We start from the raw sequence: 17871 nt of genomic DNA on the forward strand, positions 1-17871 counted from the left end.
CATATCTGACCATCCATTGTTACAATGTTACAAAATGCACGATCTTCTCCATGCATGTAGCCTACGGTTATAAGTAAAGTGACATGATAGGCATGTAGGCCTATTAAAGATATTTCTGTTAAATACATTTTATTTTCAGTTGTCAAAAGTGTTGGGGACAAAATCTGTGATAACAAGTGCTGGGTAAGCTACCCAGCGTCGCCGGTTAAAATGAACATGCCTCCGTTTTAAAATAGCCTATAGGCCTACACATTTCTAAGTATTCCTAGCATAAATGTAGCCTAAATGTCCATCTTGTCCATCTCTTTCGTCTTCGCCTTGACAATAATAGCCTATTCACGGAAATGCGGTCTTGTAACCGTAATGAATTAATGAATTAATCTAAGGTTGCCTATCGAGTCTTTCAGGTTGAATTGAAGGCTTCTAAAACCATTTTCATTAATTTCAACAATGGTTTATTGAAACGTCGTTTGATTATAATTTCGCCAGTCATCACCTTCATTTTAATGATTAAATGAGACGGATTAAATGAGACGGATATGCGGAGCATTTCTCTTCCTCTCCATTGACCAAAACGTTGCTCTGGCATCTCTGCTGGACTGACTGAGTTATAGGCTACGTCGAGTGAGAGAGCCAGCTGTGAGGTAGGCTGTAAAACATTCGAAAACTCTGAAACTGCAATCTGACATGCCGAGCGTGATGTCTCTTTTCTCCGCTTGTCACCAGCGCGGTGTCTTCGGGTTTTTCCGTGTTTTCCGGTATGAGCCGAACCTTCATTTTATTAGGGCGGTCTTATGTTGCCCCCTTGCGGTTGCAAAGTCCCGATGCTTCGGGATTCCCGATGTGCGGGAAAGAAAGGAGCATTCTCAACCCGTACCATCTGTAGCTGATTGTGAAAGCTGAAAATAAATAGGCCTATAAGTAATGGCGAACGTTTAAACTATGTTTGCCATGGGCAGTGGACAAAAAACACTAAAATAAAACAATAGCCTAAAAATATCTGTAGTGCGCAATGGACACGGCGGGTCATTAAAAGTTATTTCAGCAATACGAACATTTCTCGTCGCACTACGCACGCAGTTCAACCTATTCAGAAGTAGACTAGGCCTACTGGTAAGAATAAAAACTACTTTTAGCCCTGGACCTATAGGGGATTGTGTCCCCCAATAAACTGTGGGGAAACATATAAAAACTGACATGCAGTGGTATCTAACTTAGGATGACTGCATGACATATAGGGTTTCCCCCCAGTGCTTTAGGCGCGGCGTTGACAGTAGCCTACAACACCTCCCGCATTGCCCCGGCAGTGGCGCAACTGGCTGGGGCACCTGCACCGTACGCTGGCGACCCGGGTTCGATTCCCGCCCCGTGGTCCTTTCCAGATCCCACCCCGACTCTCTCCCACTCACTTCCTGTCATTCTCTCTACTGTCCTGTCCAAATAAAGGCATAAAAAGCCCAAAAAATAATCTTTAAAAAAAAAAAAAACACCTCCCGCATTGACTACGTCCCCGGAAAATGAATAAATAAAACCGCCCAAAGCCAGCCGTTTTCATAGATATAAGTCCATTCTTCTGTGTCTCATTATTTGCGGACTAAGTGGAGCTAAATTAAGTTATTATTTTGCTGTCACTTCGTCTGTGTTATGGCCTAGAAGGTTGTGTTTGGTATCTGTGGATAGCTCTAGCTCTCCTCTTTTATCTGACATGCAAGCCATATCTTGTTGACCACGGTTTCACGAGTAAATCAAACTAAAGTAGCGGTAGCCGAAGATATGACATTCTTATTTGTTTGTCACTTCGTCTGTTTTTATAACACAAAAGGATCGATGTGTTTGGCATCAATGGGAAGCTCTGTTTCTCCTCTTTCATTTGATATGCGTGTCATGTCTGTGCGATGCCTGGTCCCGGAGTAATTTAAGTGAGAGCAGTGGCTGCGTGGGTGAACGCAGAGCAATATAGACTGTAAATATGATATACTTTGATTTAAATTCATGATTAGGGCCCGAGCACCGAGGTGCGGCCACTGAAGTGGCTGCACCGTAGGTGCAAGGCCCTATTGTTTTTGCTCAGATTATTATTAGGGCTCGAGCACCGAGGTGCGGCCGCTGTAGCAGCGGCCGCACCGTAGGTGCAAGGCCCTATTGTTTTTGCTCAGATTATTATTATTATTATACTTTTTTCCGTCTTACCGGTTTTTTTTTTTTTTCACCAACTTGGCATGCTCTAAAACTCTTTTAATTTGGCAGCCATTTGTAGAATTGCAATCGAAACTCAGAGACAGAGCTTTGGCCTAGGGTGTGGCTCAGGGACTCTATAGCGCCACCTAGCGCGCTCTCTTTTGTGGTTGACACATACATTCACGGAAATGAACCAAATTTGGTGGACATGTGTGTTGTATGAATCTGAACAAGTTTTACATTTAAACTACATAGTGAATCTTATAAGAATTTGAGTTATGATTATGATTATGATTTTTGCACATCACGTATTTTGAAACACTTCTCCTAGACGGTTTATCGAAATCATGTCCTATAAGCACTAATATGATCTTGAGGGGTTGCCCGAGAGGAATGGCGACCAGATTTTTGAATTTTTGAAGTATATTGAAATGGCGAAGGTTTGAATTATGGCGTTTTATTAAGAAACAGGAAGTTGGTGTTATAGGCAGAGAAAAGGTTATGAATTGGATGTAATTTGGCAGCTACATGTGGAATTGCTTCTGCTAGTCAGAGACAGAGCTCTGGCCTAAGGTGTGGCTTTGGGACTCTATAGCGCCACCTAGCAGCACGTTATCTGTTGTGGTTGACACAAACATTCACGAAAATGAACCAAATTTGGTGGACTTGTGTGTTATTGCTATGGCTAGTCAGAGACAGAGCTTTGGCCTAGGGTGTGGCGTAGGGACTCTATAGCGCCACCTAGTGCGTTGTCTGTTGTGGTTGACACATAAATTCACGAAATTGAACCAAATTTGGTGGGCTTCTGTGTTATTGCTATCGGTAGTCAAAGACAGAGCTTTGGCCTTGGGTGTGGTTTAGGGACTCTATAGCGCCACCTAGCGCATTGTCTGTTGTGGTTGACACATACATTCACGAAAATTAACCAAATTTGATGGGTTTGTGTGTTATTCCTATTGCTAGTCAGAGACAGAGCTACGGCCTAGGGTGTGGCTTAGGAACTCTATAGCGCCACCTAGAGCGTTGTTTGTTGTGGTTGACACAAACATTCACAAAAATGAACCAAATTTGGTGGGCTTGTGTGTTATTGCTGCCGCTAGTCAAAGACAGAGCTCTGGCCTTGGGTGTGGCTTTGGGACTCTATAACGTCACCTAGCTTGTTGTCTGTTGTGGTTGACACATACATTGATGAAAATTAACCAAATTTGGTGGGCATGTGTGTTGCTCATGCACATGCCCACCAACAAGTACGTGTTGCTTTGTTAGATTCCGCAAATGTCATGGGCCCGCACCGCAGGTGCTCGGGCCCGCCATCGCCGCTTGCGGCTATATTTATTCTTATTATAGTATTTTCCTCTTACCGGACATGTTTTGCCCTTTATCACCAACTTGGCATTCTCTAAAACTCTTGAAATTTGGCAGCTACCTGTGGAATTGATGCCTCTACTGAGAGACAGACCTCTGGCCTAGGGTGTGGCTCAGGGACTCTATAGCGTCACCTAGCGCGTTGTCTGCTATGGTTGATACATACATTCACAGAAATGAACCAAATTTGATGGACATGTGTGTTGTATGAATCTGAACAAGTTTTACATTTAAACTATATAGTGAATCTTAAAAGAATTTGAGTTATGATTATGATTATGATTTTTGCACGTCACATATTTTGAACACTTCTCCTTGACAGTTTATCGAAATCATGTCATATAAGCACTAAAATGATCTTGAGGGGTTGCCTGAGAGGAATTGCGACCAGATTTTTGAATTTTTGAAGTATATTGAAATGGCGAAGGTTTGAATTATGGCGTTTTATTAAGAAACAGGAAGTTGGTGTTATAGGCACAAAAAAGGTTATGGATTGGATGTAATTTGGCAGCTACATGTGGAATTGCTTCTCCACGAAAATGAACCAGATTTGGTGGGCTTGTGTGTTATTGCTATCGATAGTCAGAGACAGGGCTCTGGCCTAGGGTGTGGCTTAAGGACTTGGAAAAAATAAGAATGGGGGTACTAAAATGTGTCGGATTGGCAGCATGTCTAAATAGCAGCATGTCAAAATAGAGGCATGTCTAAATGGAAGCATGTCGTAGTGGTGGCATGTCTGAGTGGCAGCATGTAACCAAAACAGAGTGGCGATACTCCCATAGACCTCCATAGGAAAAAATGGCAGCGCTTTTTCCAGGCTATTTCCTCGTTATGGCACTTTTGGAACTATTTACAGCCAATCTCTTGGTCAGTAGTCATTGAGTTAATTGATTACACCTTCCAGCATCCAGAAGTACATCCCACCCTCCTGCGATTCAGCCATTCAGCACAGGTTTTTTGGAACTTTTGATCGTGTGGCGGCAACATCAACTATCTCTCTCTATGGCTCTGCTGCAGACATCACAGGTAATCAGGGCAGCAGGTGTTGGGGCGTTTCATTCCTAATTTGTGACGACTCGGTGACATAGAGTCGCCAGAGAACTGATTCTAAATAAAGACTCTTGAATCCTTGATATATTTGTACTTACATGGGTCTTCTAGATTACATGTGAAAACAGAACACGCTATTGGAAGAATATGTCTATATGATTGTATGGATGGAGAGGTGTGTCTTGACTCTCACCATGGCCTGGATGATAGCAGTCTCCTCAGCTTTTCCTAACTGGCTGACTGTGTGGAAGAGGAACATTGTAAGGATCTCAGGGCCCAGCCACTGCTTCGTACTGCTGCCTGCCACTGGGGGCTCAGCCAAGGCCACCACACGGAAAGATGGATGCACAGGGAAGACAGACCTATATAAAAGAACAACCACCTCATGTTTTTATAGCACTTTTCTATGATTGGAATGGTTAAAGGAACAAAAAAGATAGACAATATATATATATACAGTGGGGAGAACATGTATTTGATACCATGCTAAAGTTGACTAAAAAGAGGAATATAAAATCATCATTTGACAATTGATCTTAATGCCTTAATTCAAAAAATGAGTAGAAATCAAACCGCTAAGGACACCAATTTTCTTTGTGATTGAAGAATGTATCGTAAATAAATAAATGTTCTTCCTTAAATGCTAGGGGGAAGGAAGTATTTGACCCCCTATGTAACCCTATGGGAATTTAACACATAGGGTTAACATAGGGGCAGGCAGATTTTTATTTTTAAAGGCCAGCTATTTGATGGATCAAGGATATTATGCATCCTGATAAAGTTCCCTTGGCCGTTGGAATTAAAATAGCCCCACATCATCACATACCATAGCAAGAGATTGGCATGGTACTTTTTCCAGTAGGCTTATTAGCCTGTTTGATGCTCATTGAGCTCAAGGAAACATACAGAAAAAGTTTGGGAACCGCTGCTAACGTTAAGGCAAAACATCAAAATCTGATCACAGTAAATGGGCGGAAAAAAAACATAAAACTGAGACAAGATGTATGAAGATGTAGATGTGCTAATGCTCAGTGGCCTGCCAATTTATTTCCATAACCCTCGTTTGAGCAGATTATTAAACAAGATTTGCTCATAACCTCCTGAAAGCAGTGAACACCTAGGCTAATGAAAGGAGGCGCTCGGAAGCATGAGCGAGTTCCGCAACCAAAACAAACAACAAAGACGTATTTTATTTTGAATTATTAAAGAAAGAGAAAACGCGCTTTACAGAGCTAGGTGCAAAACTGTCCCATGCGCCAGCTACTCCGCACAGTAGACCACTTTGTCTGAAGTTCAGTGTAGACATCAGTGAAATAGAACGGCAGTGACGACGTTCTATGTCCCGACTGAAATATCAAACATGTTTGATAACCCCAATTTTACGATCGGGCACTTTTGGAACGTGTAGAATTCTATCTCAGAACACTTGGCGAGAAAGCCAGATCGGGTCTGATTGTCGGCCCCGTCCAAGCTACCATGGTAACGCCACCCCAGATTGTGGGAGGGGGCATATCGGGACTAAAATCGTTGCGATTCTCTTGTAGTGTGGGGTCAGCTCAACTGTACCATCCCCCCTCTGTGAGCTGACCTCTGTGCCTTAGAACACGAATTAAAAAATCCCCCACCACCCCAAGAGCAGTTTCACACATCATTAGCAATAGCAATCTTTTGAATAGGCTATGTTGAGTGTGCGTCTGCAACAGTGAGCCTACCTTTTTCGGCTTTCGGAAACAGCAGTATCATTTCCGCCGGGGACTGGGTAGCCTACATGTCTCCACCACTTTTTATGACGAACAATTTTGTCCCCACCACTTTTTAAATGTTTATCAATTCATCAAAAAAAGTTGGTGCCCACTGCCCAGGGCTACAGATAAACCTATTGTGATCGACAATGCCAACGCATAATGGACCGAAATAGCCAAAACAATGTGTTGTCCTATGTGCAGCAATGTAGGCCTACCTTTTCCAAAAACAATTTCAGTTACTTTGACTGTGGAAGTAAAAGCCAGAGTTCCAAATGGTTGCACATTTGTGCAGAGCTGCCAACTTTTCAAAAAAGTTGTGATTTTGATTTTGACTTTTTCGATGCTTTTTAAAAAACAATTTTAGTGTATTTGGTGATTTAATCATTAGTAACCTAATATTGAATATTGTGTGATCATTCACATCAGTGGCCATCAAAGATTCTGATCGACCCTCCACACACACAGAAAATGATAGTCATATGTTTCTATATCACATATTTTGGAATTCATATATAACTGTACTTCAATGAAGGCAGCTACACAGAGTTGTGTGAGCGCAGTTGCTTAGGCTAGGAATTGTTAATGGTAAACCTCTTTTGGAGTTCTTCATCAGACAGTTGCAGCTCCTGCTTCACAGCCTGGTACCTGTCCCACCTGAGCAAACGGGTGCCATCGTACAGCGCCAACTCTCGATCATGAAGCAGCCTAGGCAGTGGTGGGAGTGGGAGTGTAAAGGGTCGAGAAAAGGAGGAGATTGCTTTTTGACAGTCCACATGTCCTTACATTACCATATCTGTCATCATGCACACCTGTTAACATTTCGATTTTAAAATATGGGAGTTTTTAAGTCAGACTGTCAATAAACCGCATTACAGGGTGTTATGCAATTAAAAAAAAACTGTGTATTGACCACACCAGTGTACGAATCATAGTTTATTAAACAAGTTATTGTGTCACATAAAAAACAACTAAATTCCAAATGACTGACTACAGTAGGATATTTCACCTCACTATTTAGATGGATTATCGTACATAAGCCCTACCTGAAATGTTCTAAATCTAAATTTAAACCAAGTATTAACTTATTCACAGAATTACTCCCTGAGAATTCCTTTTAATTTCATTGTAATACACTGCTAAAGTATGGTGGCCGATGTATGTTGGAAGGCTGTTTTCATTTGTTTCATGAATTGCACTTACATATCACTTTCACACATTGCACGCTACTTTCCTTTTCTTCTTCTCAGTTTTGTTTCCTCTTACTGGAGTAGTTGAACGGCACTATTCTTAAAACTATACTGCAAACTACTGGTTGCAAAAGGCAACAACATACATAATTGCATGAACACAAGGCTTCACTATCTTGGAATTAACAAAAAGGGTTGAATTTTATCTCTTCATATGCAGTCATAGTGTCATACATTATGAATAGCCTTGTGTTCACAATTACTTGTGTTGTTGCCTTTTGCAATCTGTAGGTGCCAGCATAGGATTAAGAATAGCGCAGTTCAAGTACTTCAGTAAAGCTGGGCATACACTGAACGATTTTTAAAATCGCGGTATTCAGCTGCTGCTCATACTGTACGAGTGAATTTGCAGGGGCAGCTCACGATCCCTGTTCTCACACTACACGATCCGAAGGTCGGATGCGATCTGACTGCTCACACTGTACGTCCATACACAACTCGTCGGACTCTTCTATTCGGAACTTTATCCGCTGTGCTGCCATGCGGTTCTGTGTTGTCTACTTGCTTTCAGGGTTGCCAGGTCACGTGATGAGAAATAAGAAGCGAAAATAAGCCCTAAAGAAGCATTCCAAAAAAGTTAGCATCCCCTCCCTGAACCCCTGTTGCATTTCTGGGGTGGTCATGTTAGAGAAGCCTACAATTACAGCGTAGAGTCGACGCAGAGACATAAGCCCCTTTCAGACAGACGTGGATTTACGCAATGTTTACGGACATTCTAAGGTAGTTTTTTTTCCGTTGTGCTGTCTGAATACATATGTCCGCATATCTACTATCAGAACTTTTCCTGCTGCCGACCTAGTCATGTTTCCGTAATGTTGCCGCCACAGATGCTATTGTGGCGGCAACATGATGAACAACAATCGCGGAAAAAATCTGCACTTGTCAGTGATGATCAAGGGAAGTATTACGTGTATCTAAAGTACCCGATATCACTGAACAGTAGCCTACATCTCTCTAACACGCTGCAGATCTGTTTCGACCTCACTCTGACCGTCACTACAGTCTAAAAAGGGATGGTGACGGTCATCCCTCGATCTCACAGATCCATAGTTACCTTCGTAACCTACAGTAATGCAGCAAGGCTACTCCCGGTGTGAAAACTACACTCGCATGCACAGCTGTCATTTATTGATGACATCGTGCGGCCGCATTTATTAGGTGTCATCTGCCCAGCGAACTAAAGCCCAATTGACGGAAATTCTACATTAGATGTGAACAACAGGTGGCCGTATACATTGTGCATATATGCTTAATGTCTGAATGTCCGCTACCGTCAGAAATGCAGTAAGCAAATATCGCAAAATGTGCGCAAAACCTGTCTGAAAAGGGCTATAGGTTCAAAATGCTCTCTGTGTATGTGTAGACGCTGCGTGCAACTCGTAACTTCACGCCCAAAATCAAGCCCAAGTCAGGTAAATCAAGCCCCAGGTTGAGGTAAATCGGCTCGTAGCCTCACAAGGGGCGACCAGGATTTCAAACAAGTTTGATTTTCATCCGATCGATCGGGAGGTGGTCATGAGGTGGTAATCGCTTCTCGTTACCCCATGTATACTACACAATGCGAGACGCACGACTGAGCCAAAATTTGGCCCGATCCCCAAAATAGTCGCACGACTCAAAAATCGTGGCAAGGAAGGAAAGGAAAGTAGTGTGCAATGTGTGCAAATTGCAGGTTGTTGGCCGTCAGCTACCATACTAAAGAGCAGTGATGGGCAGTAACGCGTTAGAAGTAACGTGTTACTGTAATCAGATTACTTTTTTCAAGTCAAGTCAAGTCAAATCAAGTCAAGTTTATTTATATAGCGCATTTCATACTGTTAAGACCCTGTGTCTTAGGACTGTTACAACTGACTTGTTGGGGCTCCGCCCCTTTATTCTACGTGTTGCCTATCTCTTTGTCCTGCAGGGTGCTGAGTGCATGGGTGGCGCCTAGGACTTAATGGGCTGGACTATAAGGCCAGGGTCTCCATGTCCGCTCTGTCTCTGCTGCTCTGCTCTGCTTCCTGCGGCTCTCTGCTGTGCTTGCCATTCGGTGGTGTGGTCCGTTGGGGAGAACATGGGGGAAGCTGTCTCCGACCGAATAGCCCTTTGCGGGGAACTCAAGAAGTCTTCCGTTTAGCTTTTGTTTAGTCATATTAATTGTTACCCCTAGACAACATATCGCATTATACTTTGATTAAATAACATACCGTAAAACTCCAAACAATAGCCCAGGCTTTTATTTTGCCAAATCGCCAAAATGCACCGGCGTGTATTTGAGACAGGCGTGTATATGAGACAGGCGTTTAATTTAGTGGTGTTAGTTGAGTGTAGGTTTATTGTAGGATTAGAAATAACTACCCAATAGCATAAGCAGACAGAAAGCATGACAACAGGAGGTTACCACATTATAGTAGGGTAGGCTACTTTATTTAGCCTATAATTCGAATGTGTTTCACAAATCAGATCATATTAGAACTAGCCTACTATAAGAGGCTATGTCTTAAATTATTGGCAGCTTAAAATAACGAAACGATGTGACAGCGGGCTGAACAATTCAAGTTACCATCGAGCCTGTGAACTTGTTGCCCCTGATAATACATCAACAATAAAGAAGGAATGCTACCCTGTAAAACAACTGCAATCATGTGATTAAATATGATCCTATTAATCGCTATCACCGTGATCCTCAACTAGGCTACAAGTTGATTTGCGAATTCCTCCTCCTCGTCGCTCTCCTCCACTTGCCTGCCTTGCTTGCGCAGCTCCCGACCAGATGCGCAGGGCTCTCCCTCTTTGGAGACAGTTACAGCTCAGCCTTTACGCACCCTCTTTGGATCAACCGAGAAATATTTTGCCGCTGCTTCTCCTGAATTTTGTTAGGCAAATTTGACAACTGTCAGCTTAAATGTCATTTAAATCAAGTCTTTTTCTTTTCCGCCATGGTATTGAGAGAAACGCGGAGAAACGTGGAGAAACGAGAGAAAGCGAAACTAAAAAGAAAGTTCTTGATAGAATATGTTGTCTAGTGCGCAAATTTAACAAAATGGCATTAATTAAATAATGCAGGACATAGGCCAATGTCGAAAAAAGTTAAGAATTTGGAACTCTATAGCTGGCTTTCACCTCCGCAGTCAATTAGCCTATAAATTTAGTGTGGGCAATCTGTACCATCGATGATCACCACCACCAGACGATCTGACGGGTATAAGAAGAATAAATACAACTCGAAACAAAAAAAAAACAGACCAGGCTTCTGTTGGAGACCGGCCTATAACCCCAAATCTGTAGTCACACCGGGCGTTTAAAAGAGACATGCGTCTATTTGGGACTCGGCTATTGTTTGAAGTTTTACGGTATACTGACTTTTCTAATGTAAATAAATATCATTTATACATTGAACGCTACGGTGTGGTCTCCACATTTATGTCGGGTCTGCTGTGAGCCAAGCGGTCCTTGACATGTGGGAGACTAGTCCGGTGATTTTTGCCGCGCAGATTTATGTTTTTGCGTTAAAATTGGTTGTGCCTTGTGCCTGCGAACGCACAAAGGGTTGCTGCTATTTTTGGTAAATTCAGCAACGTAATAGGCCAGCTGATGTTTAATTTGGGGAACCCCCGTAGTGATTGGTTGGTTGAGAAATGATGCGCATGGGAGTCCCATCGGGGATCATTTGTGTGTTAGTTGAAACAAACTTTTTAAGTGCACGTCTTGTTGGTTCGGTAAATCGGTGGTTTCTGCTGCAACGAAGAGATATAAAAGCAAATTGGATTTCTTTGGAGCAACGAGAACACTCTGCCTTAGGTAAGACCGCCAAAACTTTTCGTTTCTTTCCTGCTTATTTGTTGTTTTTGTGTGTTGAATGAGGGGGGACTGAATTCAGCTCAATCACGAAGACACGTGAAGAGTTAGAGTTTGGGAATAGGCCTTTTGTTTTGCGGGGGGAACTAGATGTGGGGTGCTCCAGTCTAAATCTTTAGTCCTTCATTGTGTCGGGAACCACTTTAGTCAAGACGTGTGTTTGTGAGTTAATGATAAACTTGAGCGAGAGTTTTATGGATTGGTTTTGTATTGTTTGGCGTAACATTGGTATTGGATTCGTTTAGCAAATCATTTGGTTGTAATGTACTTGAATGGAAACAAGTGTGTTTTTGGCCGCCCCTACGGCAGATAGTTTAAAAACTTTAACGAAAGCTCAACTAGTTAAAGTAGCGGAGCATTACGGATTTGAGTCACGTATTCCTAAACGCGTTAAGAAGGACGCATTGTTTCGTTTAGTTATGGACGAGCTGAGCGAAAGAGAGGTAATATCAGTTAATCCATTGGAGCCCGTGGCGAAGACTTCAACGCCTCAACTCACGCCAGTGTTAACATTTGACCAGCAGATTAAATTGTTGGAATTGCAATTTGAACGGGACAAATTATTGGCTAGCGAACGAGAAAAGGATAGGGAATTAGAGTATGATAAAATGCGTCAGGAGGAACAGGCGTCTAAAAATGCTTGCGGAGGGGAAAATACCTGGCTCTCCCTCTTCACATCAAGACAGGGCATCCCGTATGGCTAAACCTCTACCCAAGTTTAATGAACGCGAGCCCGACCTTTTCTTTTATCTGTTTGACGTACTGGCAGACGATCACGGCTGGGGAGATTTGGAGCGCATATTGCTTTTACAGAGTGTCATTTCTTGCAGGGGCCAGGAGGCCTACGTTGTGTTGGATGACTTTCAGCGGAAAGATTATGCGGTAACACTTTACTTGACGGGTTCATTCATAACACATTCATAACAGCTGTTATGAACTGCACATGAAGCATTCATGACTGATTCATGAAATATGACTCAACATTCATACCAACACTTTCATGAATGTGGAAGACAAAACGACGAAAACTTGTCAAAATAAAAGTCCAGCAATCTACTATTCCATATACAGGGTATATGAATCCTCTCCAGCGTTTGTAAACATCTCATGAATATTTTATTAAGTCTACTTCAAATGTCACTTTACTATACGAGTTGTGAAGTATTCATCATACTGGGAAGTGACGGACCATCTGTGGACCTCTGAATGGTTGGACATTTCTGTTTTATACATCTATATACAGTCATTGGTGTAGACAATTAATGCTGAAATTCTTCAGAGGTTACTATCATAAAATAAACAAACAGACAAACAGAAAACTAAATTATCCTGGACACTGCACTTCCCCATTGACTAAGATGTGACATGATCAGGTTGGCTAAAACAAAAAAGACAGCAATGCTGCTTTGCGATTGTTGGACTTTTATTTTGACATATTTTTTAAATTTTGTCTTCCACATTCATGAAAGGGTTGGTATGAATGTTGAGTCATGTTTCATGAAACAGTCATGAATGCTTCATGTGCAGTTCATGACAACTGTTATGAATGTGTTATGAACGAACCCGTCAAGTAAAGTGTTACCGATTATGCTGTAGTAAAACAAGCTATCCTTAAAGCATATGAATTAGTCCCTGAAGCATACAGACAACGATTTAGAACTTGGCATAAGAACGATAAACAAACGCATTTGGAAGTGGTTTGTGAGTTGGCTGCGATGTTTAATCGCTGGCGTACAGCTGAAGGAGTAGAGACTTTTGCAGGGTTATGTGAATAGGTTTTATTAGAACAGTTCAAAAACATTTTACCAGAACGTATTGTCACTTATATCAATGAAAATGATGTTAAAACAGCGGCTCAGGCAGCCGAGCTCGCTGATAAATATGTTTTGGTCCACAAGCAAAGTTTCGGTGTCCATAATGAGGAAGCGTTTCGGCCCCGTCGTTTTAGTACATCCAAACATGATCCTGAGATGAGGGAAATTGAGTCCGAGGATATGTGTAATTATTGTTTGCAGAAGGGTCACTGGAAAAATGAATGCCCTGTTTTACGGGACAAGCGACGTGGTAAGTGGCCACCAAAGGGTGTTGGTTGTGCTACAAGGGTTGGGCGTTATGAGAAGCGGCTGTGTGGACGATCCAATGTCACTTCAGGTGTGTTGTGTTCAGTAAGTGAGAGTGCTGACACAGCTAGAGAGGGGATGCTTTCAGAACAACCACCTGCTTGTAGAGGTGTTGGTGAGGTCCACAACCCGTTCATCACGAAAGGTTCTGTTGCACTGAGAGAGTGCCGGTGCGTGTTTTGCGCGACACTGGAGCGTCAGAATCCTTTATATTGAAATCCATCTGGCCTTTTTCTGCTAAATCCGACACCGGGTCTTCTGTCCTTATCCGAGGTTTTGGGATGAAGACAATCTTGCTTCCGCTGCATCAGATAGCCTTGGAGTCAGAGCTTGTGAAGGCAGAGGTTGTTTTGGCTGTTAGTCCGTCATTGCCTGTAGAGGGAGTTGACGTGATTTTGGGGAATAATCTGGCAGGGGGGCGAGTGTGGCCGGAGATGCCGCCACCACCTGTAGTTAACGGGGAATCTGTTCTATCTTTAAAGTCTGACCTGTGTTCTCTTGAATTTCCAGAGGTTGTTACCTCCTGTCCAGTGACTCGTGCAATGAGTCATGATCAAGGAGGGGATCAGAATTCAGCATTGGATAAAGATCGTGTGGATTTGAATTTTCCTGAATTGACAGCTTCTTTTTCCAGAGGGGAGGAGGTAGCTGCTCAGAAAGAGAATGAGGTTGACTGGGGTGGCACTGTTGACTCAGGGCTGCAGCCAAGGCCTAACAATTCTGAGATATTGGTTAACATGGATGTTGGTGATGCCCCGCCAATGCGTCGGCGTTTTTGTCGTGTTTGCCTTGACAGACGTAAAATCATGGAACGCGACATGGATGTTGGTGATGCCCCAACGCCTCGGCGGTTTTGTCGTGTGGGCCTTAGAAAATTTTTATGTGTATGTAGGAGTGGGTGTACGGCCATGGGTGTTTTAGACCATAACCCTCTAACATACCTGCACACATTACACAACCCCATGTTTTCCCAATGCAACCTTACTACTTGAATAATTCCTGTCTCATGACTTCTGTCCCTCCTGTTACCTTTTCTGCTGTTCATCTTAAAGTGCTTTCCAAGGTACCAGGATTGCTGGTGGAACAGGAAGTGGAGGTTTGGTGGGGGGTATGGGGGAAATGAGATTGAGAGAAAATGGGAATTGCACTTGGTGGTGGTTGGTGTGACATCTAGACTAAGGTTGTGTAGTGGGGTGTTGGGTTATACATTATGGTGAAATAAGGATTGATGTTATGCCTTGAAATTGTTTTTTGTTTGTTTAAATATATGTGTGTTATTGACTAGTGCAGAGTCTCACTTAGGTGGGCCTCTGTTTTGAAGGGGGGGGTACTGTTAACACTAGAAGCGCCGGGCCGTTCTGACCCACTTATACCTAGAAGCGCCGCGCCCCGGTCATTTGACCGCTTTGACGACCTACTAGAAGCGCCGTGCTGGTGTGAACTACTTAAAGCGCGGTGAGGCGGTCAAATGACCGCTGAGTCCTTAGACTGGGACGCCGTCACTTACACATAATGATAGCTAGATGGCGCTTCGTGCACGAATCAAATCGTTTGGTCATAGATTCAGTTTGCACTAAGCCATGTCTCATTCGTGTCAAACCGTGTTGATAGTCTGTGGTTGTTTCATTATGACATACAGCACGTTTGAGGTAGGCTATCTGTTCATTTATTTGTGTTGTTTGAGGTAACTCCGGAAGAGTTCTTGAACAAACCTTAAGCAAACTTGACTTTCAACTTTTTCGTAGTATTTTTTTTATATAGGCCTATTTCGTTTTTAATAAATATGAATATTAGTATTTAATATTTTGGAGATTGTTATAAAGATGATTAAATCAATGTCACACACGGTAGTTTGAGTGCAGTTAATCTACGAATAGGCTATAACATTCAGTTATCGGCTGAAAATAATCAAGTCGTTGCACCTAGTCATAAATGTAGGCTATCCTACCGTCAGAACGATCCAAAAAAGTGCTGAAACGTTGACCATTGTGATTCAAAATTGACTTGCCTATTGCTGTGACAGATAACAGTTTTGTTTTGGAGTCGTGGGAGAGAGAAGTAGCGGGTTTCTGCGATGTTTTCCGAGGGAAGAGTGCTTTGGAAGGCTAATAATAAGGTTAATAATTCCTCCCAATAATATCAAGCTTTACATATGCAGTTTAATAAACAAAACACACGTAGCAAAACGCCCCCCCCCCCCCCCCCCCCCGTGAACTGGTTAGACGTGTATGGGGGAGGGGAATGATCGGTTTCCAATAGGCTATGCCAAAACAGCCAAAACCTAAATGCTGCTGCAGCCGCCAAAGTTTTCATGGCTGATAATGGCTTTAGTTGCCACTTCATGTCTACAGAACATGCAGCTGAGTCCTGTGTAGCCTATCGTAGCAACAAGCACAATACTGATGGTGTAGGCTATCCAGTGGGAATCGTTTATAGGCTATCGTTTATTTTTCGCGTGTGTCTCTATGATATAATTATTTTTAGATGCAAAAAGTCTAACTGGCTTAGCCAAAGTTTGTCAGATGGCGGCTCAATTTGGATTAGAAAATGATTGGCTGGCGAAATTATTATTTGTTAATGGTAAACAGTATTGTGATTCATCTGTTTATTTCAGGTAGTTTGTTATTAAAAACCATTAACAAAAAATAATTGTTCGTCGACGTTGAAAAACAGTCTGTGAATTCAGTCAATATGAACTACTATATTTCGCTCCCGCCGAGTTGTGAACTCCGGCGTTGCAGCCAGGGGTGTTAACGCTGCGCAACTTGACATTTTACATACACCATCATAGGTGTTTGACGTCACGTAACTCAGTCAGTCCAGCAAATATGTAAGAAAATGCTTATACATTAGTCTGAGCTTTAAAAGATAGCCTACAAATAGAAGATAAGATATACAACTATGAATGTACGTAGGCATACGCGCCCTACGTACATAAATAGGCTACGGCGAAAATATTTTTTACACATGTAGGCCTACCTAATAGAACAACGTCGCAACGTTTTCAAAACAAACTCGCAATTTGCCACTGTAAATCGCCTCCATAGACTATGCCATGTAAATGAAAAATAGTTATTAAAATAAATCACATATATAATACATATTGCACATATATAAACTATATGTATTATGGTCAAATATTATTCTCATGCCCGACTGACAGGAAACCCTTGCGACATCTGCTGTGAGAAAAGAGAATAGCAGCCTGGACAAACATGGCCGAACGCGAGACAACATAGTGTTGTCACATAAGTGAGCGCAAAATAGCTCTAAACTAGCTTGTACCGGTGTGCTTTTGATCATGTAAAAATTCTGGGTGACAAAACACGCGTATTTAGGAAAAGTCGTGAACGTTGGGTCCTGGAATTTAATCGAGTGAAAAGATTTTTTTTTTTTGTAATCACTGCGGTCAAATGACCGCATCCCGGCAGTTCTAGGTATATCTAGGTCAAACCTACACGGCGCTTCTAGTAATACGCGTCAGCGGTCAAATGACCGGCGCTTCTAGTGTTAAGACCCTGTGTCTTAGGACTGTTACAACTGACTTGTTGGGGCTCCGCCCCTTTATTCTACGTGTTGCCTATCTCTTTGTCCTGCAGGGTGCTGATTGCATGGGTGGCGCCTAGGACTTAATGGGCTGGACTATAAGGCCAGGGTCTCCATGTCCGCTCTGTCGCTGCTGCTCTGCTCTGCTTGCTGCGGCTCTCTGCTGTGCTTGCCATTCGGTGGTGTGGTCCGTTGGGGAGAACATGGGGGAAGCTGTCTCCGACCGAATAGCCCTTTGGGGGAACTCAAGCACTCTTCCGTTTAGCTTTTGTTTAGTTATATTAATTGTTACCCCTAGACAACATATCACATTACACTTTGATTAAATAACATATACTGACTTTTCTTATGTAAATAAATATCATTTATACATTGAACCCTACGGTGTGGTCTCCCCATTTATGTCGGGTCTGCTGTGAGCCAAGCGGTCCTTGACAATACACAGAGGTCATTCAATGTGCTTTGCATAAACAAAAACCAAACCGTAATAGCAGATAAAAGCATAGATGAGCAAAGAGTAATAATAACTAGAAAACGTAATTTCGAGGAAAATACCAGTGCATGCAAAAGCAAGACATACATTAAAGATAAAAATGTGAAACAAACGTCCGATTGTATGCTTTAAGCTTGAGACAGAGTAGATTGGGGGGGGGGGGGGGGGGGGGTTGTATGTGGCTTAATAAGATGCTGGTATGGGGCAGTGTGTGCAGAGGTGGAAAAGCAGCTGATTCTAATTAGTACAACTCTTTAGCCAGGTAGAGCAGCTAATTGGTGAGATCA

The 17871-nt window shown here is 42.6% G+C and overlaps 1 protein-coding gene across 1 annotated transcript in view; it reads right to left on the reverse strand.

Annotated features, from left to right (window-relative positions):
• The window catches only part of vwa8 (von Willebrand factor A domain containing 8), a 284869-nt gene that overhangs the window by 192573 nt on the left and 74425 nt on the right, over positions 1–17871 (reverse strand). The window contains exons 14-15 of the mRNA XM_062533722.1: positions 6930–7043; positions 4787–4955 (exon numbers count right to left, since the gene is read on the reverse strand). Of these exons, the coding sequence (XP_062389706.1) occupies positions 4787–4955; positions 6930–7043 (283 nt within the window). The remainder of the gene's footprint in view (positions 1–4786; positions 4956–6929; positions 7044–17871) is intronic.

The sequence above is a fragment of the Sardina pilchardus genome, chromosome 4 (assembly GCF_963854185.1).
Source record: "Sardina pilchardus chromosome 4, fSarPil1.1, whole genome shotgun sequence".
Classification (NCBI taxonomy): domain Eukaryota; kingdom Metazoa; phylum Chordata; class Actinopteri; order Clupeiformes; family Clupeidae; genus Sardina; species Sardina pilchardus.